We start from the raw sequence: 25,635 nt of genomic DNA on the forward strand, positions 1-25,635 counted from the left end.
TCTAGCTCTATACTAAACAATTCCCCCCCCAAACAAACCAAAAAGCATCCAAACACAAACCCCAGAGCGTACTTTTACTTTCACTTACTTACACTACCGCACTGTGCAAGCGTTTCACTGAAACCAGCCGTTTTACAGCCCCCACCCCAAGGCTGCCCGAGAAGCGCCCACCGCCCCGCACAGACCCCGCCGCCGGGGAGGGGTGGGGCACGGACAGGCCAAAAATTCTGCTTTTTCGTCCCGTTATCGCCCCATTCCCATAGAAAGCACCCGGGGGCAGGGGAGGAGGCAGCCCTCACCCCCCCCCGCCCCGGCCCGGCCCCGCGGAGCCCGAGCGCAGCCGAGGACCGCCGACCTGCCTACCTGCGCGGAGCGAGGGGCGGGAGGGGCAGCTCTGGATTTCCCAGCGAAGGGGAGGCGGCGGCCGCGGGAGAGCGATTAAAAAACCAAACCACCCAAAGCCCAGGATTGGGTGGTTTGGGGTTTTTTTTTTTGCCCCGTGGGACAAGCGCACCGGGGCCGCCCAGGGTAGCACTTCTCTGTCTTCCCATCGCGCTGCTCTGCCTATGCTCAACTTTTAGGTCACAGCTACCTTTACTTTGTTAATGCATAGAGGGTTCTCCTTGATTTAACCCGCTGTTTTTTCCCAATCCACCAGGAACACACCCCTCCCCTAGTGCCTCTCCGGGCTTCGGGTGCAGAGCACCAGCCCTTTAACTGGAGTGCAGTGGTCGCCCCCCCCCCCTTCAAATAATGCTTTTCTTGTCTTCACCCCTGACAGCTGAGTTACTGCACACTAAATTAAGCCGGATTAATTAATCATTAATTAATGATTTGGAGCTGTACACAGCACCACAGTCCTGCCCAGAAACCTTGGCTCATGACCCCTTCGCTGCAAGCCCTTGCAAGGCCACCCCCAACGCAATGACAACCCTAGGTAAGCACCTCAGGTTGTTAGTATTCCAAAAATCCCATGTTTAACAATGAACACCAACCAAGCTATGTAGAAGCTTGTACTTTATCAAGAAATAATTGTTTTCTCCATGCTACAGATAAAATGCATAATTTATGGTTGGAAAAAAAGAGACAGAGTCCTACAGCATTTTAGTTCTTTTATTTCAGGAACAGAAACAGCAAACCAAACAACTGTATTAGGAAAGCTATTTCAGCTATGTCTTTGGTATTATTCAGTTAAAATAAAATGTTTAAGAGACTATGAATAGGAAAAATATATAACAATAGCAAAAAGTTAAAGCTTTGTCATTCAATATTGCATAGGCACCATATGCTTTTTCATTACATTCTTTGTTAAAGGACTAGAACTAGGTGATAGGTAATAAACCCAGGTGTCCTGTGGTGATAAAACAATGATCCTCACCCCCTGAATACCCTATAAGGGCATCTGGTACAAAGACATACTTTTATTTCCATTCTTGCCTAAGTGCTTGTCCACTTGTTATAAAAAAAAAAAACTGTCTAGTCAGGATGCTTAGCAACACTCGGAACAGACTGCCAAAGACTCCTTTCATCTCTGGGGAATGTATTAAAACATTAAATGGATGAGGCTAGAGGGAGGGTGTAAAAAAAAAAAAAAAAAAAAAGAGACTGGGGATGGGAGGAAAAAGGTGGAGGGGAGCTAAAGATGTACTCCAGCCTAGTCAGAAACAAAATTAACTTATTCCCTTCCTTGGATGTCACTGCCTGACTCACTGCCTGGTAGCCACAAAAAGTGAAGTTGCAACGGGAACTGCAAGAACAGATGAAGCATTCACCGAGCAAGTGGGACGTTTCTTGTGTCAGCAAGAAGTTGGAGACCTCTGCACTCAGGTGCACAGGGCAAGAGCTGTTTTAAATGGCAGTTGCTGTGTATGTCTAAGTAGCTCTGTTATTCTACCCAAGCCTGAGATGAAGACCACAGAAGTGGATTCAGGCACAGCTGAAAGACAATTGGTGCAAAAAGAGTAGCCCTATTCTAAAGAAACAAAGTTAGTGTGTAATGGCAGCTCTTCTGGCAAGGCATCTCCTTTTTAGGGGGAGCAAAATCTGCCACAGAACAAAATGCTGGAAGTTTTGTTGTGCCGGATGAAAAAGAGGAAGGGATGATCAGCAGTGAATTCTGGAACGATCATTGCACAGCGCAGCATCATCACTCCTGCTGTGGCAGCTGCCGCTTCAGTGCCTTCTTCATTGACTTCCACAAAGGACTTGTGAACCACTTCGGAGAGCACCAGCTCATTGCCAGCTGAGATTCCTGAGAAGTCTGCCTTCCCTAAATCAAATGCATCGGGCATTCCCATGCTGCTCAGAAGGGGTTTCAGATCATAATCTTCTTCCAGTTTAAATCTGGGTAAAGACACCCTCACCTCTGTACAGTCCATCATTTCAGGATTGATCCAATCTATCAGCTTCTCATAGGTAAGTTCTCTTTCCAGCTGAAGAAAAACCCAAAATTTACATCATTAAAATGAGAAAAGAATCAGTTTTACACAGCCAAAAGTAGTGATTACTGTGTTTGTTTACATCATGCATAACATGTATCTTTTTTCCCAGGGTTTAGAGTTTCTCAAGCCAAAAGCGCAAGTTACACTTCTCACTAGAGACTACAGCCCCAGCTAAGATCAGTCCCATATGCTTTTTGGTAGGTAGAATAAGGATCAGTCCCTTCCACATACAGTTTACTTTTATAAAACATGTTAGATTGGGTGGTTTTTTTTTTTTTTTACATAGGGGAAGCAAAGGCACAAAAGAACTGATGACAAGGTACCAAAGAAAATGAACCCAGTTCTTCTGTCTCTTAACCAAAGGATCCTCCTTCAGGTTGACAGACTGATGAAAAAGTCTGCTCACAATGCGCTTTGCAGTCAGTGTTAAAAAATCTTGTTAATAAATTCCTTGTCCAGAGAATGAAATAGCTAAAACTTGTATCATGTCTCCAGAAGAGATCATACACTTTCCTGTGAGCCCATTTCCAGGTGGTGGGCCAGAAAATCTGCCAGCTGCTCAGAATGGCAGATGGATGGGACAAGCTATCGGACTTCCCAAGAGCTCCCCCAGATCCCTTCTCACCACGTATGATGCTCACCATACTGTGCCTTCACCATAATCACAGCTAACCTCTGCTCCTGAGGAGGGCGTCAGGCCTCCTTCTGGAGCCTCGGGCTAAGGGGGCAGCACACAGCTTGACCAGTAGTGATACAAGGCATGCCAATCACTTTGGGGGCAGGGAGGTGAGGGACATTTCAGCTAGTGCAGAGCACCAATGACATAACAGCTTTGGAACTGAACTGTAGGTCTATATGCAATATCAAATCTTTCTTCCCTGGAAGGATACAGACCATCTTTGCATTTAGCTCAACAACTTACACTTTCCAAGCCAGTGGATCCATCCTGGATTGCATCGGGGAGCAGGATGATCATGCTGAGTTCGTTACCAACATAAGGGAGCTCAAGGATTTTGGTCTGGAAGTCCCCAATATAGGTCATGTTAAATCTATCCTTCTTGAACATCATCTGCACAGGTTTGGTCTCTTTCTAAAAATAAAGATATGTCAATAGTTAGTACTGACCTAGTATGCTAGTCTGAAAATGCAAAGCAGGCATCCAGTTAGAGCTTTTTAGAATTTGACTAGAGAACTAAACACACCACAGAGTACAGCCCCACCACTGTCTTTCATAAAGCAAGAGGTAAGAAGTAAGGATCCCTGAGATTTAATTTTTAATTACTAGTGTGGAAATGTCTGTGAAGTTTCCTTTAAGGCAGAGAGGCAAGGATACATATTTGCTCACTTATAAACTAATGACAAGCACTAAACAGAGCTGGTAAGAAACAGGGCTTGTGTTCCTTGCTTTAAATGAATACATAGTAATTTCAATGTAGGTACTTTAATTTTTAGTCCATGTGGCTCCAAATGCTGTAACAAAGAGGAATTAAAATATTTTGAAATTATACTAAAAATGCCAAGAAAGTGAGAGCGCTATTTTGAATTCTTAAAAGTCACATGGACAGTAAGGAGGGGAAGAGATGTGTCTTCTCAATTTAATTCTCTGCTATCTCCTTCCATTTTCACATGGAGCATCAGTTACTATTGTTTACATCATTATTTTCCTCCTTTTCATTTAAGAAAGAGTTTCATTGCTTTCTCCCTTACATTCACGAGATAACAATGCAAGTAGGTTTTTGTTTTTAAAGTAAAGCCCATTGAAACAATGTCCACAGCAAATATGGCAGAAATTATTTTGCAGCAGCAATGACACATGAAAAGGACAGATAAGCAACGAAAAGGCCACACAGCATGTGAAAATCATCCAGCGAGTCATAGGAAGTGCAAGAGTCACAGAAATAATGTCACAGGATGCTGGAAAGACTCCTGGGATGTTAAAGCAACTCTTTGCTACTGGACAGATTGTAAAATAACGAGCTTAAAACTTCAGGTTACACCTGGGATTTCCAATTCCTCATTTGAGCCTACTCACACACTTCTGCAGCTCATCAGTGGCTAGTCATTAGTAGGATGACAATACAAACTTAATCCCTTTAGTTTTACAAGCAAAGAGATTTGCAGTTGTTTGCCTGAGTTCCTTGGGTGAGCCAAGGCAGCATTCCCCCACCTTACATCTTACAACTTTCTCCAATAGTTATCTGGATCCCAAAGACTCTAATATTAAAAAGATATATAATATACTCTATATTTACAAAGGAAAAAGTAATCTCAGAGCTAGGCGGGCCTTATTTCAGGAACATTAAGATTTAGGCCATGAGCTCACCATAGCACAGTACCCAATACAGAAATATCACTGAATTTGCCTCCTCAGGAGGGAAAGGAAAGAATCCTATGCAAATCTGTAAGCTTGGGTTTTCTGTGACATCTCTGTAGGAAACTGATGCCAAACCTTCCACATGTGGTAGCACTACACAATATTCCGTCACAAGTCAAAAGGCAGATTATTCATCTGCACTGCATGCTGTTGGTGTTGCATCTTAAAATCTGGTCCTAGGTTTGTGCTGGTCCAAGGAAAAGAAAATTGAACAGTGTATCTGGATAGCCTGTTAGCTTTTTCAACACATTTCAACAGGGAGAGGGCAAGGCGTCAGGAACCAAGTCAGTCCAGTGGTTTCTGAAGTGCTATAATAGGTAGTAAGGGGTGAGCAGTAACATTCCCTATTTGAAGAGGGGTATTAGAAGTTTCAAGCATTCTTAGATACATATCATCACTGGGAAAGTCACACATGAGGGCTTCAATTTTGCATAGTGTTTGTTTTAAGCAAGTGAGTTAAGGAAGTCATGTTACCAGTTCTTGTTAATGACATGCGGAGGCATACCCAGAGTTTGAGGTGATTCTGAGGGGCAGCCATGGCCTGCTAATGATAGTATCCAAGTCTTCAAGAGCACTGATCTACTTCTAAAAGCAAGAAAGTATAGCATGGAGGTCTTCAAAGCAGGGTTGTTTGGTTGGGTTTTTTTTTCCATTTATTTTGGATCATTTCAGTAGTAGAAATGCAGCAAAAAAGCACTGACTGAAGACGACTTATATTCAGAAGTTTCTGTACATGTGTAAGTGCTCTACAACCCAAAGAAAAATTTCTTTTCTTATCCACACCAGTTTTATGCTGAAATAATCAAGTTCACCGACTTCTGTGAAATTGTTCACAACACTCAAATAGCCTGACAGCTTCTCTCAACTGTTTTCTTCAGTTCTAAGTTCTGTAACTATGTAGAGAGCTACCTCTCTCAAACAAGAAAGATAAAAGGAAAAAAGAGACAGAATGAAAGAAATACTTAATTGTTATATTAAAGTTTCTAGTAATTATATGAAACTTAACAGAAACTAAACAAAGAGAGTGTTCATATTAAAGGGTCGGAGTACAAGGAATTTCATACAGCCTACCCAGGGTGACCCTGTGCTTGATTGATTTTTTTTTTTCTTCAGAGTTAAATGTATTAATTTCAGAGTACTTCAGAGTAACAGTGTATTGTCAGCATTTTAGCACATCATACCTCGTTAATCTGAAATGGCATTTCTGCTGTTCTCTCTTTGTTGAACTGCTTTTCCCAGCTGCCTTTGAAATAGATGGCATTCACCAACACAAGTCTGGTCAGTGAGTTGAGAATCCCCTCTGCCAACAGGTTCTGAATTTTACCTTTATGATACATAGAAAAAAAACCCACATTTTTTAATAATTAGATACATGTCAAACTGTTACCTAATATAGTATCTACTCTGTAATTAATAAACAATAGACAAGAGAATTATGTACCAAACAGAGCAAGAGCTCAATGTCTGGGTTTTTTAATTCACAATATTATATCTTGAAACAGCTGTTTACCCAAGCCATGGCTGCCATTAAATATACCATGGCATTTTGCAAAATACTCACCTTCAGTTCTTTCCTCTACCCAGCCATTTATTTGTTTTCTGGAATCCTCCCAAGCTTGTATGAAGTCAGTCTGTTCTAGTCCAGCATGGTAGAATTTCTGACTCAACTCTATAAATGACTAACATGGACATTCAGAACAGCTTTTCAGCAATGTATTTCACTCTCATTCAGCCACAGATGATTCTTAAATACACCAAGAAAATCTGCCCACTTTCCTTCCCCAGCTTCATATAAAGCCATTAAAGTTTTGTCTGACATGTTCCTATTAGGTTCTATACCACCTATCTGAACTAGGAATTGTCCACTGTATGTTATTAAGTTAAATGGCTTGTTTACTGTGCTACAAAGTTCTACATAACTTAATTGAGAAATGATGTGACTAGGGTTTGGGTTTTTGGGAGGGGGGGGGGGGGGCTTCAGAGAGAGAACATATGATTTTGAAATTTACATGGAGAGAAGCTTACAATGTTAAACCTCCCAGACTAATAGAAAACTTTTAGTTCAGAGGGTAAACTGATCTTTCTTAGAGAGGAAAAAACATACCTTCTCTCTGATTTAATATAGTTAGATCTTTATTACACAGACACAAAGTTTTAGAATACAATCCATGTAATTTTTATCTGCTAGACAAATGAAACACTATCATTCTTCATAAAAAGAATCACTGTAAATCACTCCCAGAGGAAAAAAAAAACCCCACAAAGCCTTACATCTTCTTGCTTCTAGGGAAGCACCTAAAGGCACATGTGTAACACAATACCTATTATCTTTATTTAGATCTTCTTATAAGGAAAATATTAGAAGTCACACACTCCTCAGAATGATCTCTGGATGACTTACATAACAGAAAAACTACGAAATACTGCCCACGCTGAAGAGCAATAACAATTCTTTTTTCTCCTATTTACACACGATCAAGGGAAGAGAGATATGTCAACCATTTGTCTCACAGCCAAAAATATGAATGGATCATAGAGCCATGAAGATTTAGAGTGGATTTTATAGTGGTCTGCACCAGCTGTGCATTCAGATCACAGGTTATCTAAAAGGAGCTTCTCCACCAACTTCAGATACCAGGCTCTAACATAATCTGTTGCATTGGTAGGTCTCAGCCTAGAAAATTTGGGAAGTAAAATCCAAAGCCTGTCTTTGGCCTCCAAAGGAAACAGGTAGCAAGTACATTATACTGAAAAACACCACAGATTTAATGGTTACTTACCGAGAGAAACTCAAATGTCTTTTCTCCATAAAGTCGGTTAGCAGTTTTCAGTATATATTTGGTGTTCGGATCGTTAATTTCAGTGAGAAGCGATTGATACCCATTGTGAGCATCCTTGGCTTTGTTCAGAGAAAGCACCTGTAGAAAGACAAACATCCTCAGCAGAGTCCATGCCTTCTCTAAACACACTTGCTTCAGTACAACTTACTTTTTTTTCTTTTAATGACTTTTGGGTTTAAAAACCGTGACTTGAAGCCAAAAGATTTCTCATCACACCTTCTACCTGGAGCTTATCATGCAAGTGACATATGATGCACCCAGCCAGATGTTGTACAAGTAATAAATTGGGGAGCGGAAGAGTCAGCAATATTTAGTTTCCTTCGCTCAAGCCAAGCATCAGAGGATCAAGGAATGGCTGAGGTGGGAAGGGACCTCTGGTACAATCCCCCTGCTCAAGCAGCGCCATCTACATCTGGTAGCCCAGGACTATGTCCAGACAGCTTTTGACTATCTCCAAGCATGGCAATAATATAATACAATATTAGATAAACTTTTTAGATTTAAATGAAAGCAAAATATGTGTTTATACTCCTCTTCCACTTTGCAAAAAGAGGCAAACATAATACAAAAGTGACTGATTATGCATTTAATACTGTCAATTGCATATGTAAAAAATATGCCAAGTAGTATTTGCCACCTGAGCAAGTTTAAAAAAAAAAAAAACAAGGTGCAGCTACCATTCTGACATGCATACAATGTTCACATTTTTAATTTTTTTTTTTTTTTAATGTGCCTGGCTACACTTTCAAAACACGTGTAATCTGATATTAAGCCCAAAGAAGAAAGTAGAAGAAAATATTTTATGTAGCTAGAGATTCATCAAACCTACAAAAAAAAATCCAGGTACCTCTTAATGACATGTTGAAGGAAGCTCTGTTTCAAAAAACTAAAGCCACAAAAAACCACACACACAAGAAAAACCAGAAACCTTTTAATTTCATACCAAAGGAAGCTCCCTCTATAAAAGCATTAAAAACAGGTACTGCTTACATACATACCAAATAAAGACCTCTGCTCTCCAAGACCAGAATGACAATAATACTTTAGCATAAGTGCAAGTCACAAACTATAATGCAGATTTGTTGCTCATATGGTCCCATCACATTCAATAGACTAAATTTATTTAGACATACCTTTGCTATTTGGGCTTCGGTATTACCTTTTGAACCCAGCAAAATCATGGACAAAGCAGAAGAAATACTAAAAGGAGAAAAGAATAGATTCCGCCCGCTTTTGTTCTCACACAGCTTTCTTAGGAGGTCGAGTGCAAAAGTGGTATTTGCTGCACAGAGGCTATCCATGGTTCAGAGCTTGGGAGATAAAAACACAAAACAAGAATGGCTCAAATTTATTTGAATACAAGCTCATAAGTTTCCCAGTATAAACTATGCAGCAAATGCCATAATTAGGTTGAAAAATTATCAACTCACTGAAAAACTGATTTGGTGTAACAAGCACCTTAAATCCTATACTAGGCACTTGAGTTATTTTAGGGATTTATTGTTTGCTTTTGTATTTCAATCCCATACCTGTAACAGAGACAGCAATTCCCACTGGTGTCATTAGACTCTTCACTGGGTAAATAATATTACATCTTTTGAGATGATCAGATACAACAATATTTTGTTTAGGACTTATTAAAACAAATCTCTTTTGACTTCACAAAGACAATTATTTGCCTTTATAGGAAAGCCAGAGCAAAGAGTTAGGCATCAGAATGGCAGAATTATAAACTCTTACCTTCTCTAAGTCTATATATCTTCAGTATTACCTTCAGCTTACTTACACGTGTGCACACTGTGTTTTAAACCTAACAGCCAGTCTGGGAGAAGTCAGCAGAATGATTTGACCTACAAGATTAAAAAAGAAAAGAAAAAAATGTTATTTGGTCAGCATGACAAATTACTGTAATTTCCTGCTGTAGTACAAAGAAAAATCAAAGTCCATTTCAGTTCCATTTTATTGCCTGCAACACGGAAACACACACAATAAGAAAAACCTTCTTATGGTTTTACTGTACGTGCACCCTTCGATATGTGTAACTTGATGCCTGTCATACTCTACATACATCAGCTGTGTAGGTAGTTAACTAACCTGAGATTAAACGACACACCTATAAAAGAAGCAATAAATACTAGAATGCCGAGTTAACTACAGGTAAGATATCAGCCTGTAGTAGAAGTTTCTGTGTTTTGTTCTTCCCTTAAGGCAGTGTCTAGTGTTGATGTGTTGCTACAAAATACAAAACCAACACCTAATTCATACTACTGATTCATTATCTCAAATAGGTGGAAGGAACAAGTTTCTGCACACATCATTCTTCCACCTAAGAAAATTTCTTGCTAGTAGCTTTGCTATAAACAGTAGCAACTTTCCTCCCATTTCTCTTCTCCCATAACTGGGGTTAAAAAAAAGGCAAGCTCAGATGGAAACAATCCCCCAATTCTGTCTGAAATGAGTAATTTAACTACAGGTACTTTACAGCGTAAGTAGGAGGCACTTAGCATTTTCAGTTTGTGTTGGTTATGGTGAAGACTAGAATTTTCCTACTGTCCCAATACCTGCAGATTGCTAGCAGTAAGGTTTTTTGACCTGGAGGTGAAAATGCACAGGAATAATGACAGCAGCAAGCAGTTATTATCTATAAAGTTTCTGTAGGGCTTCCATGGCAGGCAAGAATTTACAGACAAAAGGATGCAACTCACACTAATTGCCTACCTGAAAATCAGTGCATTTAACCAAACTGTAAGTAATATTCCAACAGCTGAGACACAAGGCTAGGAGTTATATCTGTACAGTTATCCATGCTTTCCCTGCAGTTCAGGAATAGCAACATTAACTACTGATATCCTTCTCATCAGAGCAGTTTTGGAGACCATACACAACAACCGCACTTTAAGGAACAAAAACCATATGATACAAACACATATTTGTCAGTCAGTTGTAAACGGTTTGCTGCAAACCCCTCAGTGATCAGAGGGTTTGCTGGCAGCAACTCATTCCTCGCTCTGGTCTCCCCGCAGGCTCTGCAGGTCAGCAGTGAGGCACTCGCCTGGAGGTCTCTGGATGCCCCGACCCTGTGTGTCCCTACCACCGTGAATTTGAAGCATATATTCTCAGCAGTAGACGCCTATGCTTTCGGGCACTCTTTATGGACAGAAAGTCTGTATCCAGATTAAACGGCCGATCCACACTGCAGCGTCTCTTCCCAGCTACCGGTTTTACCAAGGGGGAACCTGTCCAGAGCAGGGCGCAGCTCTCCCCCGGCCTGCGGCCCAGGAGACACATCCCACCAGGACTACGACCCGGATCAGCGCCCGGTGTACGCGGACGCCTCCCCACCTCGGGTCAGCTGCCTCAGAGGAGTCACAAGGCGACTGTTTCAAGCACAGCCGGAGGGGGAACTCGGGGCGGTGTCCATCTCCGCCGAGGAAGCTGCCGCTGCAGCACGGACACCCCTTTGCCCACCCTCCGAACCAAAGCAGGCGGTCTGGAGGGGAAAGGGGAGCGGGCGGCGGGACGCGGGGGAGGACACCGGCCACCACCGCCGGCTGGCGGCCCCCGCGCCTCAGCAGGGGCCGAGAGGAGCCCCGCAGATCTGACGCCGTCCTGGCAGGCTCCGGCACAAAAAGCCACGGGCTTGGCACCCCCCGGGGCGAAAAGACTCTCCCTCCGCCCCCGCACTGGACCTGGCACCATAAAAAGACGCTAAACCTCAACATTGCCGGGGCGTCCCCGTCACTCCTGCACACAAAAAGCGGTCTCTACGCACCGCTACGACTCCAGCGGACGAGAAGCAGAAACCACGTCACGGAAAGAAAAATAACAAAAGCAACGCCACGCAGCCTCTACTTCTTAAAAACGAACAAACAAAAAAACCAACAAAAACCACAAGCGCAAGCTTCCCGTAGGAAACGGCAACGGCATCTCCAGGACAACGGGGCCGCCGCACTCACCCCAGCGGGCGCCGCGCTCCCGTCCTCCCGGGGCCCTTCGCTTTCCCCGGAAGTATGGCGCTGCTGAGGGAAAGGGCGGGAGGGCGGCCCTCTCCTCAGCCGTGCCCCCGGGGTTAGCCGGCAGCTGCGGTGTTTCCCCGTTGGCCATGAACGAACCGCCGCAGCCCCTCCGGACAAAATGTCCGCCACCGCCGCGGGGAACCATCACAGCCCCCCCCCCCCCCGCCGCCCCCTCGCTTTATATCTCCGCAGGCCTCGCCTCGCCACAGCTGGTGGGTTTTCACCTCAGCCTCCCTCTTGTGGTAGAGCGGACAGAAAACACTTGCAGTCCGTGAGGGGTTATTATTAATAATAATTATTTCTGAAGTGGGGGTTGTTCTGAACGAAAGCGAGCTGTTGCTGTAGCCGGAGACCGTCTGGGCTTGGCCCCTCCTCGCATACCTGAGAGTCTGAGTGATGCAAATAGCCCTTATAGAGGTGTATTTTTTAATTATTTTTTTTAATTTTTTTTTTAGGAAATCAGTGGAGTGACATGTGATGCTTATTTGAGGTTAAACTGGGAGCTGATGAAGACTTTACAGCTGGGATGTAGAGGAAAGGCAAGGGGATGGCTACAGGCCTTGGTGAGGGAGGGTCTGCCTCCAGCTGTAATGCAAGGACCTAATCAAGGGCTAAAGAGGAGCTGGACTAACTGCTGCGGGCTGGGAGCAAGTGCTGAGACCACGTCTGGATCAGGGGCTCTAGTCATGAGGGTGAGGAGAAGGGACTGCGTTAGCATACATTTATAGACACTGCTGTGAGGGGAAGGGATAGAAAAGCCATAGCTAATAGTGGTTAGGACAGAGCTACCCTTGATGGCCTGGTCTGAAAGACAACCGGGATTGCTCTGTGGATGCCAGGCATCGTGCGCTCCCCTTGGCACTGCCGTGGTTGTCCCTTCAGGGTAGGAGGGCGGTACAGGAGGAGCTGTGCCTCAGGCCCTGGGGTGTGTGGTCTGATGGAGAAAGGGTTCAGGTCCTGCCCCCCCCCCAGTTGCAGCAGGAGTTTCAGGTTTTGGTGTTTGCCTCTATGCTGGCAAGTGAGTGTCTCCTGCTCTGCAGGGCAAGGAGTAACTCAGACTAGGGTGAGCAGAGTCTGCCGAAGAGGATGGTTTGTGATTTGTTGTGTCTGATGAAGAAGAGAAAAGGGTGGTCAGCTTTAAAAGTCATTGTTGGTGCTTTTGATCTCAGCACCAGGACACCTGTGGCAGCTGCTGCCTCAGTACCTTCTTCATTGACCTCTACAAAAGCTTTGTGAATAACTTTTGAGATGAAAAGATCCTTCTTCACTGACATCCCTGTGAAATCAGCCTGAACTGGGTCAAAAGCATTTCGTATCCCCATGCTGCTCAGAGTTGATTTAAGGTCATAATTCTCTTCCAGCTTCAACTTGGGCAGGTACAGATCCACTTTAGCTTTCATCATATTGGCTGATTTGGTCCATTCAGTCAACTTCTCATAGGTCAGCTCACTTTCCACCTGCAATGAGTTGAGGAAGAAAATAGTTGGAATGCAAAGGACAGAGACAAGACATGCACACACCAGTGTCTTAATGCTCATCAAGAACATGTAAAACAAAGCCCAGCTACCAGCAGTGGGTACAGCTGGAATGTGCGCCGCATTCATAGGGCATGATCCTGCAAAGTGCCAAGTGACTTATACTGCTGTTTATTCTCTTAAAGGTGGTGAGGTATAGGCCTGAACCCTCAGAGTAGTTGATTATTTTTTTTCTGGTGTGAAGAATACTGCTTTTCTGCAATGTGTGACTCATAATGATATTAACAGGCACTTGCTATGTGTATATATGGATAACTTTTCTCTTAGAAGTGGTAAATAAGTGCAACACATGGCACCTCAGGTACAAATAAAAAGATGTTTGCCCTGATCTGTTTAGAATCTGAAACTGATCCTGGTGTGGTCATGTGTGGCTGTTGATACCTTCTGGGTCAGGGTAGTCACCACTTATGAGAAACCTCACCACAAAGTATCGGGTGCAAATCTGGACTGCAAATGTCATAAACATGAATTAATGCAGCCCTCAGGAGAAGACAACTGCAGGGCAAGGTGATTCAGATTTGGTCCTTGCTTTCCTTGCGCTATTATGGCAATAGAAAAGAGGACACAAAATAGGCTAAGACAGGTGTGTGGACATAGTTTTTAGATGTATCCCTAAGTAAAATACTATGTTTGCAATGTTATCAGGTGCCTTGAATACTAAGCTGAGAAATCATGGTGTTACAGTTTATGAAACAAAGTATGCACGCATCAGAACCTATTCTACCATGATTTTGAAGCTCCTTCTTCCTCACTCTTTTCATCTGTTACCGTTACTGTCTCGTAGTATATGTGATGCAACAGTAGGTCAGTTTTACCAGCTCCAGACCAGTAGTGTTATCATGGATGTCATCTGGTAGGAGAACGAACATGCTGAATTCATTTTCCACATATGGCAGTTCAATGATTTTGAATTTCATGGTTGTTTCATGGAGCATCAAAAATTCATCTCGCAGAAACATCATCTGTACTGGTTTAGTCGTGGTCTGTGAAAAAATTCAGACATAAAAAATAGTGTTACTTCATTCCTTAAAATGGATGATAAAGTTTATTTGCTTCATTGAACTGAAAGCAAAAATTTGTAAACAAGTACAAGACTCAGCAGTATTTGGATACTTGGTACCCTTTCCTTTGGACAGTATCACATACACCCCCTTTTCAAAGTCATTGGGATTGTTATCAAAATTCAGCATAGACACATATGCTATCTACCTGCTAACTGAATAACATGTAATATATTTCTCATTTTAAAATAAAGGAGTTAGCTTTGATAAGTAAGTAACTACTGTAAGTGTTTCATGTTTTCTCCCAAGGGTTACATTTTTGGAGTGAGGGCCTTGATTGGGGGGGGGCAGGGAATGTTGACTTTCTTCCTCTGGATGACATCAACTCTTTTGCCTATTTTATCCTTCCAGGCAATACTGATTGTCTCACTTTGCCTCTGAACCATATTTTCTGTGACCCGTGCTGCCTTTTCCTCTTCCCCAAAACACAGAGGACCGGATTACCAAATGGAATTGGATTACCCAATAGTCTGAACTCCTATGCTGTATTATGTTCATAGAGCTTTTATTAATATATCGACTCTCTCCTTTACATTGTTACATTTGCATGCAAAAGGTTATCTGTTTGCAGGCTTTGCTATTGGGTACCTTGTGAATTAAACCCTCTCTGTGCACCAATGTATTGGGTTTATGTGTCAAGGTTTTCGTAGCTGCAGGGCTGCAGGGATGGCTTCTGTGAAGAGACATCACAAGCTGCCTCTGTGTCAGGCAGAGCCAGTTTCAGCCAGCTCCAAGACAGACCCACCACCGGCCAAAGCTGAGCCGGTCAGTAATGCTGGTAGGACCTCTGTGATAACATATTTAAGAAAGGGTAAAAACTGCTGTGCAACAGCACCTGGGAGAGAGGAGTGAGAAAACGTGAGAGAAACAACTCTGCAGACGCCAAGATCAGTGAAGAAGGAGGGGGAGGAGGTGCTCCAGGCGCCAGAGCAGAGATTCGTCTGCAGCCTGTGCTGAAGACCATGGTGGAGCAGATATCTACCCTGCAGCCCATGGAGGACCCCATGCTGGAACAGGTGGATGTGCCCACCTGGCTGCAACCCATGGAGAGCCCACACTGGAACGGGCTCCTGGCAGGACCTGTGACCCCATGGAGAGGAGCCCACTCAGGTGCAGGTTTTCTGGCAGGACTTGTGACCCCCACAGGGGACCCACGCTGGAGCAGTCTGTTCCCGAAGGACTGCAGCCCGTGGAAGGGACCCATGCCAGAGCAGTTTGTGAAGAACTGCAGCCTGTGGGAAGGACCCATTTGGATGTGAAGGACTGTATCCCATGGGTGGGACCCCACATTGGAGCAGAGAGAAAGTGTGAGGAGGAAGGAGTGGCAGAGACAATGTGTGACAAACTGACCCCAACCCCCATTCCCCCGTCCCCCTGCACTGCTGTGAGGGATAGGTAGAAGAGTTGGGAGTGAAGTTGAGCCTGGGAGAAGGGAGGGGTGGGGGGAAGGTGGTTTATATTTGGTCTTATTTCTCATTAACCTAATCTGATTAGTTGGCAATAAATTAAATTAATTTCCCTAAAATGAGTCTGTTTTGCCCATGATGGTAATTGGTAAATGATCTCCCTGTCCTTGCCTCAACCCATGAGCTTTTCATCCCATTTTTCTCCCCCTGTCCTGTTGAGAAGGGGTAGTGACAGAGAGGCTTGGTGGGCACCTGGTGGCCAGCCAAGGTCAACCCACCACAGCCATGTACCATGCAGGATCCTAAAACCGCACATGTAGCGTAGTAGGTTTCTTATATACTGTCACATCATTGACACAATTGCTTCACATTGCCTGGCATACAAAAGGTGTTTCCATTCGTAATCTATGTCAAACAAGATATGTGCTTCCATTGACAACTAGTTTTGCTTGCCTTTGACACAGTCTAAAAATATGCATGCAGTCAGCTACTGTGAATTGTCAGCACATGATCGTTTAAATACTGTTAGCTCAATAACGTGCCCTCAGTGTATACTGAATACATCATTCTCACGCACTCACCTAAAGTCAAACCCCCGTGAAAATTCCCTCTGAGGTTTTATGCAACACCCAGGGTGTGTGAGGAAAGAAGAGCTGGTTCAGTTTCCTTGAACTCAGAGTATAGACTGTGTCTCAAAAGCAGAAAAGAGATGTAGGTGTGTAAACATTGCTCTCAAAAGTGACTCGGTCCCTTTTGAAAATGGGATCTTGGTGCTTCGGGAAATTTCCTCTTGTCTTAAGCTATGTGAACACAGTGTTCTCAAGTGTTTTGATACCGAAAAGCTATTAATTGAAGTGAAAATCCTATTCTCATGGATATGCATAAATAAGATAATGCTGACTTATTTTCACTATGGCAGTTCTCACTGAGTTTATACCATCTGCCCAGCTATGAGTAGTGTTGCAGTGACATACGAAATGCAGGTGTAACATTTAGAAGTTTCTTGTTCTTCCCTAATAGACACATTGACATAGGACAACAGGCATATAGACAAGGAATTTACCTTGCTCAGTCTGAAGGGCATCTCAGAAGTATTTTTCTCTAGAAATTTCTTTTCCCAGTTTCCTTTGAAATAAATGGCATTTACTAAGACCAACACAGTGTGAGAGCTGAGAGATCCTGCAGGCAGCAGATCCTGTATTTTCCCTTCAAAATCAGACAAACAGAACTGTTATTCCAGTGTGACTGTGTAACTCGCCAATTGTAATTGTGCCTTCTCTGTGCCTACCTATCTAGCAAAAATGTTTGCATTTGGGAGGGGTTTTTACTGTACATTTTTCAGGGTGTACATATGGTAAAAATGGATTTTGATGTATCTCTATTTTTTTTTTTTTAATATATAGCAATTTCATTAGTAAATAGCATTGGAAAGTGGGTAAAGTGGCTAAAGTGGAATAGCTTGGATGTTCTGTGAAGTTAGTTGCAAGCAGCTGAAGAATACAGAAGTAAAACCCTCACTAATCAGAGTGGAGCCACTCAGTATCTATCTACCTGTGCCTCCCTCTGAACAGAAATCATGCAGAAGAGGCTACGGCATGAAGAATCAAGGGAAGGACCTTGTAAGGAGCAGCAGTTAGGTTTGGAGAGAGGCATTCTTCAAGCTATTTAACTGCACTTTGCTCATCACCCCAGCTGAGTTTCCATCTTTTATGGATCCTTGGCTGCAAGAGCAATAAATGTGGAAATACCTGCAATTTGAAAGTGAGACAAGAAAAAAGCCATCAGCGTGGTACTTACTCTCAGTTTCATTTTCAACCCACGAATTGATCAGTGCTCTGGCTTGTTCTGCATCTGTCTTAAAGTTTACAGCTTGTGGCTTTGCATTGTAATAGCTTGTAATGAGCTGTAAGAAATTCTGAAAGATAGAATTGGAAAATGTATGCTTATTTAGTTAAATTTGAGTTACAAAAATGTTAGAAATAATCGCTTCAACAGATTATACAATCTACTAATAAATAATTGAAAAAATATAATTTGTTTGAAATGGGATAACCCTTAAAATAAGGTCTGATACATTCTATGCTAAATATTAAGTAAGGACTGATCAAACTTCAGTTTCAAGGAAACTGATAATTCAAAGTTTTGTGTTTGAAATCCAAAGTGCAAATATGTAATTCTGAAATATCGCATGAAAGAAACATTCTTCACAATTTTTTTTTTAATTTCTCAAAATGACATTTTATATCATTTAAATACTTTTTTCCTGCCTTATGATGTAGAGTTCAGTACAAGAGGGAAGAATAGTCTCATACAAAGTTGAAACAAAGCTTTTAGTTTGCTTCAGAGGCAAGGAACCTGAGAAGAGTTTATGAAGACAATAGTGGAGGTATAAAGGGAATGTTCTGGTAGAATAAAGTCATAGCAGAAAAGCAGAATTAAGGTTTGCATTGCTGTCTGCTGTGAAACGGTTCATGGAGATTCCCAGCAGGAAATTCTCTAGATTCTCTGTAAAACATAGGTACATGAGATTAGGGAGAAAATGAGCAATAAGCATTCAGAAGGACAAATTACTAGTTACTCAGGAGATCAAAACAAAACCCAAGATCAAAGAACAGTGATCTCATTTAAAACCACCTTCCAAGAAATTGTAAGATGATTTAAAAAGATTTCAAAGATATAGGTAATTACAAACTCGTGAGTCTGTATGGGGCGAATGAATAGCTCTAGTGGGCTTATGGTTAAACATGACATATTGGAAGAGTGTCAACAGCATTTTGTAATAGGAAGTCCTAAATCACAAACCTGTTAGAGTTTTTTGAAGGTGTCAGGAAGCATTTGAGTAAGAAGATTGAGCCATTACAGTCTATCTGGATTACCAAAAGGCATTTTGTAAGACTTCTCACCAAAGGCTGAGCATCCATGGGACTGCACAGATAGGTCTTGTTTATTTAAATGACTGGAAACCAAGAGTAGGAGGAAGTAGTGTTCACAGTGAAGGGTTGTTACTACTGGACTGCCACAGCTATACGTGCTGGGATCTGTGCTAAAATATTTATTCTATAAAACACAGGTCTAAATATTTACATTAAAATATATATTTATTAAAACATTTATAACTGATCCAGTGAAGGGTACACTACAGAGAGTGATTATTACTGTTCAGGAATGAGGTGTTGAAGCTATAATGGACAGCTGCATGAAAAAATATCTGCCCAATAGTGGCCAAAAAAGCAAATACAATTTTAAGAGTTACAAAGAAAGGAGTAGGGAACAAAAAAGAGAATATTAGAATGCCACTGTATAAAGCTATGGTGTGCCCATTGTCTGACTTCTCTATGCAGCGCTGGCCTCCGCAGTCTCAAAAATGCTAGAGTATAAAAGATACAAAGACAGGGGACAAGGATGACTGAAATATGGAGAAACATCCTTTAGAGGAAAAACAAACCAATAATGATGCCAACAGGTAGCAGGCTCAAAAAACACAGGCGCTTCCATTAGTTCAACTGTGGAACTCCTGGTGCTGAGGGTTGTGGTAGATTCAAAAGGCAGGTCTGCAAATTCATGAAAGGACAGCTCATCAAGGTCTATGAAGTAGACATGCCCTCTGGCTCGGGAAGTCCCTGAGCTGCAGATCGCTTGGTGACCAGAGCAGATTCTGGAGAAGCATCACTATACTGTGTGCCTTGTTCCCATACGCTTCCTAAACTCTTGACCACTGTTGGAGACAAATGGACCTCTTGTCTGTGGAAGGCTGTCCTCATGTTCTCACTGAAACCACAGTGCTATCATGTGGAAAATTTTTATCATCTCTGTTGACGATCCCTCTTAATGTCAAAATATTCTTAAGTAAAAACGTTCAACTCACAGGCAGTAATGGGTAGGTCTTTTCCTCATACAGTTGGTTGGCACTCTTCAGCAAGTAGGTGCTGCTGGGTTTGTTGATGACAGACAGGAGCTCTTTGAAGCCAGAGTGGATGTTTTCAGCTTGCTTGTGCTCAGGATCCTTGGAAAGAGACACCAATCAATATAGAATATTTTTTTTTCTGTCTGAAGTGTTGCACCTGCTGTGGTTATTTAAAATGCCCAGGTTGTTTTAATTAAAAAGGAATTTCAGGCAATTGTTGATGTTTAACCCCAGCCAGCAATGAAGCACCATGCAGCCACTCGCTCACTCCTCCACCCCTCCCAGTGGGATGGGGAGGAGAATTGGGGGAAAAAAACTTGTGGGTTGAGATAAGAACAGTTTAATAACTAAGATAAAATAAAATATAATAATAGCAATAATAATAAAATATAGTAACAATAATAATAATTGTAATGAAAAGGAATATAACAAAAAGAGAGAGAAATAAAACCCAAGAAAAGACAAGTGATGCACAATGCAATTGCTCACCACCCGCTGACTGACACCCAAGCAGCGATTGGCCCCTCCTGGCCAACTCCCCCCAGTTTATATACTGAGCATGACGTTCTATGGTATGGAATATCCCTTTGGCTAGTTCAGGTCAGCTGTCCCGGTCATGCTCCCTCCCAGCTTCTTGTTACACCTGCTTGCTGGCAGAGCATGGGAAACTGAAAAATCCCTAATTTAGGGCCAGTGCTACTTAGCAACAACTAAAACATCAGTGTGTTATGGACATTATTCTCACACTAAATCCAAAACACACTGTACCAGCTACTAGAAAGAAAATTAACTTTATCCCAGACAAAACCAGGACAGGGATGGAGCCTTTTTTTGAGTATGTTGCATGTTTGCAGCATTATGTATAGCTGGACAAATTATTTTCTGTCTGTAGGGCGATCATCTGTTTCTACAGTGCTGCGTAGGCCTTTGGGGACATCAGCTGATGGTGCACCCAGGAAGTTGAATCTCCTCATTTCAGTCATGGTCAGGCCTAATTTTCAGTGTCACAAGGGCCCATCAAGGCAGCCTTGCGGCTTTTGAGGAGGTGCTCGGTTCTGACAGACACTAATCTCAGGGCATGGACTTACCAACTATTCAGATTTTCTCTGTTTTCACATGAATTTTGCTGTTGCTGTTTGGATTTTGGAGGGAGCTTGTCCTGGATGTCAATGTTGATGGTTTTAGGGAACATGGGCTTGCTTGCCAGCTGTTGCCAGCTGTTGCTTCCCTAATGGAGGAATAAGCTGCTACCTGTCAGCTGCTCCCTTCCAGCTGCTTGGGTGCAGTCTCCTCCTCCATGGCATATACCATGCCCTGCATGTGAGACACGGAGAGTCTGTGCCACTGACTCATGGTGACTTGTCATAAGGTTGGTCAGGTGGCATTCCTTGCCCTGGTCTTTTCTCACTCATGCTGAGACATGGGCTGCTAGGAAGGATACCTGGGAAAGAATTTGGTAACCAGAGGCCACAGGATAGGAGTGGTTGGGTTTTGCAAGGGGCTGGGAACAGACTTGAAGAGGTAATGCAGGGAAATGCCTGAAGGACCAGATTAGGCAGACTTGTGGATGTGGATGTAATGATTCATCTTGAAGATTCATCCCCTACCACCTAGGGAGAGAAAGATATGACCTCCTCCCCGCTTTTACTTCCATTTGTCTAATCTAGTTTCTTTGAGCTTTCTTTTAGTTTCTGTGCTAAAGAAACATGGCTCGTTTGAGTTTACAGGCTTTTTGGTGCTTAGGGAGTTCATTTGATGAAAAAGATCTGGGCAATTCCTCCTGGTGGCAAGTCTCTGAGGAGCTGATGAACAAGGGTGAATTAGCATGTGTTAGCTTAAAGGGGAATTTTGTTTGCCTGATGTGTCCATGCATGAAAAAGGTGGAAGGGAAAAAAATTGGGTAGGGCTGGAATCAGGTGTGAATGCAGTAGCTGTTATTCACTACAGAAGAAAAACCTTGAAGCTGATAAGAGAGAGAATTGTCCGAAGCACATTAGGACAGTTGACTTGTTGATATTGCCATAGACCAGCTAAAACCAAGTAACACAGTATAAGGGTCAATCAAAGTGCTGTTAGTGTCTCAGTTCTGCTTTTAAAGGCCTGGTAATGTTAACTGCTTGTTCGCTTTTTCTCTTTCTGTATATAGTTCTTACTGAAGTGAGACAGTAGATACAGACTGAAGACAAGAAAATGTTAGAAGGCTAAAGGAGTAGTTGTGATGAACTATCCCTTTCCCAGAGATTTTTTTTCTCTGAGTCTTTTGTTGTAATAAATACCATCTTTCTTATCTTTGGTCGCCCCAGAGAAGGCCTTGTTGTCTCAGACGAACCTTCTTTTCCTTCAGTCTGGTTAAAATGAAGAACCTGTGATGATGATAAATGTTCATAAAGACAGCTTGTTTTTTGAAGATAAATGTGCCCGAGTGTCATGTAATCATGTTAATTTTCTATGGTAATTCACCAGTCATGCCTAATGACAGTTAGTCTATTAAAAATTACTGAGGACAAGACTTTACTCTTGATTTAGTCTCTATAACTGTATCATTATATAGACTTTAGTCACATTTGCTGCTTAATAATAGATCAATATCATGGCTCAAATATGAATTTATTTAGATAAGTGGTCAGTCAATATCATGGCTCAAATATGAATTTATTTAGATAAATGGTCAGTTCATGCTTGGCTACATGGAACTTATTTTCAGATAATGACCAAGCACAACAAAGAGCATAGTGCACTTCAGAGTCTTACTACTGCGACAGAAATGTAAAATTATACATTTTATATGTTTAAGTAAATGCATATAACCTGAAAAAGTACAAGACCGAAAAGTTCTGCTAAAACAGACATAAGTGAAATCATATTTTCAGTACTAGTATGTCTTCATTATTTGTGGGAGGATTACCTTATTTATGGACTATGTCACAAGCAAAGGTATTTGTACTGCTCCTGTGCAGCCCAACGTGCATTCAGGAGAGCTTACTAACTTTGGTATGCAATATGAGAAAGCAGATATACTGCTTCCAGAACCAGCTGGGGTCTAGAAGCAGTGATTTTATCTCTGGCACTCCTTTTTCTAGATTATCATATCTCTGTATTAATTTTGCTAATAAAGCTGTCTCTTACTATTTGAGCACTCTATCAATCAGGTGAATTATTCTATTCAAAAGGCAATTAAAATAGAAGGTAGAGTTCCAAGCAAGACCAGCAGTAGTCTCTAATGTCAGTAATTTCCCTCTGGTAGACCACTTGCAATGCTCTGGGAACTGTAAGCATAAGCTAAACACAGGGGTAGCGCACAGCAGGGAGATCTTGGAAATAAAGTGGAAGAGCAGTGACCTGCTGGACTGCTGGCAGCATGAGTGGGGTTATCTCCTGTACCCAACATTATGGCAGGTCACTGTTCTCCCATGTTGTTCCTTTCTGTTCCCCATAGGCAGGCGAATAATGCAATTTATGTGGGAACCACCTGTAAGGTGATATACTGCTAATTTCAGACCTTACCTCAGCCATCTGGGTTGCAGTGTCACCTTTTGCACCCAGGTAGACCATGGCGAGAGCAGTTGCAATACTCCAAGGAGAAAAGAAAATGTTTTGGCCTTTGGAAATTTCATTCAGCTGTTTGTAAAGGTCCAGAGTGAAGGTGTTGGTTGACACTGAGAGAGACTCCATTGATGCAGCCTGAGACAAATGAGTGTCAGAGAGAGGTGATGACTGCTTCTTCACTTCTTTTAAAAAGTGCAAGGCTTCTAGTGGGAGATTGTCTGCACCCTCTCAAATACAGTGTGAGGGTGTCCCTGTAATGGGTAAAATACTGCACAGAGACCAAGTACAGTCAGCTACTGGCTCTCTTTCTAAGACCTGCATTATTTCTCCCTTCCCCATCACTTCTCAATGTCCTCAGCTTTTTTATTTATTCTTCATCAGATGAGCACAATTTTAGCTAGAAATGTTTTCACAGACCAAACTTGTTTCAAAACCCCATTTGCTTAAGTTTCATAGAATTATTCTTCGATTCTGAGAGAGTGAAACAGAATAATTTCTCACTGTGCTGCTTTGAGCTTTTTTCTATTTCTTTAACTTCCTGTGCTACTATTTTCTGCTGAAAAAAGCATGGTGAATTTTTGCGATTCACTGCATGTATCTTGAAGGCTACTAGAGATCTGTAGACTTTTATATGTTCTTGGTGTAGGTAAACCCACATTTGGAAGCTGTAGCTAGATTTGTAAATTACTGTTTTTCAAGTAAACTCTTCTATCTTACATACAACCCCAAATAGTTCCTGTTTTCAACAACAACAAATTTTCTCTGGTTTTCTGCTGGCTTATCAGAACCTGCAGATTTTCCATCCTTGTTCTGCTTCTTTTTCCAAGTATGTTTTTACATGACAAAACCAAAGCAAACAAAGAAAACCAACCCCAGGACTAAACTGATTTTCCATATGTGGATCTAGAACAAACCTGTGCTTCTTATCAGCATGTTTTAGATCAATCTAACATTGTGGGCAAATATCAGGTTAAATTCAGAAATTTCCATTGCCTTCACCTAAAACATGTATTAAAGGCAGGGTAAGATGGCATCAGGTAAAATGTTAAGCATTTTATCCACAAAAGCAACTGGACATTTAAATCTATCTTCACCCACAATTTACATGCTTAAATCAAAAACTGCAGTCCTCAAAGCCTGTTGCCATGCAGTGTTAGAGATGCCTGGAGCCTCTGGGATCCTGGAGTTTTGATTTCAAAGCCTTCCAGGGCTCTACAACTGCTTTGAATCATTCTCAGGAGTGCTTCAGATGTGAATGTCCTGCAGCCTAACTCATGCCTAAGCATTTCTAGGACCTTCAAGTCAGGTATCTCTTACTGCTGTGCCTGGAGATGCTGATACTCCCAGAGCATATCTAGGGAAGAGGGCTGAGCTGAACATTTTTGCCTGAAGAATTTCAAACCGACATCTCCATCTCCTGTTCCCAGAAAGTACCGGAACTGAATCTGCATTGAGCAGTCAAGCATTACTCAGTCTTGAGAGAGAGAACATGTGTGTGTTTCTGTGAGGTTCTCTGGTCTACTAGCCACTTCGATCATCTGGGAAAGGAAAAGTCTGGATGCCTGATGCAGTAGTTTTTTGATATTAATAAAGCAGAGGCTTGAACCAATACGCCCCATGCTGAGCATCCAAAACACTGTGCTACAGAGTCATGCTGTCTTGTGTGTTCAGTTCCAGGATCAGTAGGAGTGTATTCTCTCCTGCAGCCTGTTCTCAGTCCTCTGATCTTAAATCAACTGGTAGCCTGGTGATTAAGGCACCCTTCCTACAGGTGAGGAAACTTTCTGCCCTCCCAGGCTGTGTAGGCTTTGCCCAACCTGGGCTTGCATTCTGACCACTGTGCCTTGGCACGGGGTTTTCCTAAGGGCTACACTTTGTACTAAAAGATGAGCACTCCCATCCCCTGGGTAACTTTTACGCCATTATTTAACTGCTAAGTTCCAAAGAATTTAATGTGAATTTTTAAGACTTCCAAAGTAAAGCTAGTTATTTTGATATGAATATTTACACTACCTGAAATCCTGAGGGAGAGAAGAGTTAAGATCTGTCTTCAGTCAGGATCAGTGGCAGTCTGTGAGGCAGTGAATAGTTTGGGAAATGTAGAAATATTTGCACCTCCCTTTTCTTCTCTACATCCTCTTCTTGTATTAATGTGCATGTTCCCCCATTTATTCCTGCTTCTCCTCTCTATCACCTCTTTCAGAACTTAGAGAGAGACCTCCTCAATTCAAGGCCACTGTTAGTGGACGAATGTCTTGAAATGTGAAGGCCAGTATGCCTTTCTCCCACAAATGTCCTCCACAACCTCAGCGTTTGGCCTGCAGATATGTAGGAACTGCAGAAAAGAATTCAACCACCCTGTGTTGCTGAGGGTCATGTTGAAATAATTTTACAGCTTCCTTTTCTTTTTACTCTACAAACTGGGGAAATTAATAGAAACTAATCTCAAAGATATGGCTAAAAGGGAATACGGAAATAGGCTGTTAGTCTCGTTCATCCTGTGGTTAAATTT

The 25,635-nt window shown here is 42.2% G+C and overlaps 1 protein-coding gene across 1 annotated transcript; it reads right to left on the reverse strand.

Annotated features, from left to right (window-relative positions):
* Nucleotides 1–1,095: 1,095 nt before the first annotated feature.
* Nucleotides 1,096–25,434, reverse strand: LOC128152167 (heterochromatin-associated protein MENT-like). The gene is made up of 15 exons (XM_052810246.1): nucleotides 25,137–25,434; nucleotides 23,082–23,258; nucleotides 21,854–21,940; nucleotides 19,539–19,676; nucleotides 17,471–17,588; nucleotides 16,737–16,879; nucleotides 14,022–14,189; nucleotides 12,731–13,128; nucleotides 10,499–10,548; nucleotides 8,789–8,961; nucleotides 7,596–7,733; nucleotides 6,377–6,494; nucleotides 5,997–6,139; nucleotides 3,364–3,531; nucleotides 1,096–2,432 (listed from the first exon to the last, which is right to left on the reverse strand). Exons 2-15 carry the CDS (start codon nucleotides 23,247–23,249, stop codon nucleotides 2,028–2,030), a joined length of 2,415 nt encoding a protein of 804 aa, XP_052666206.1. The 5' UTR covers nucleotides 23,250–23,258; nucleotides 25,137–25,434; the 3' UTR covers nucleotides 1,096–2,027.
* Nucleotides 25,435–25,635: the final 201 nt, after the last annotated feature.

This window comes from Harpia harpyja, chromosome 1 (assembly GCF_026419915.1).
Source record: "Harpia harpyja isolate bHarHar1 chromosome 1, bHarHar1 primary haplotype, whole genome shotgun sequence".
NCBI lineage: Eukaryota > Metazoa > Chordata > Aves > Accipitriformes > Accipitridae > Harpia > Harpia harpyja.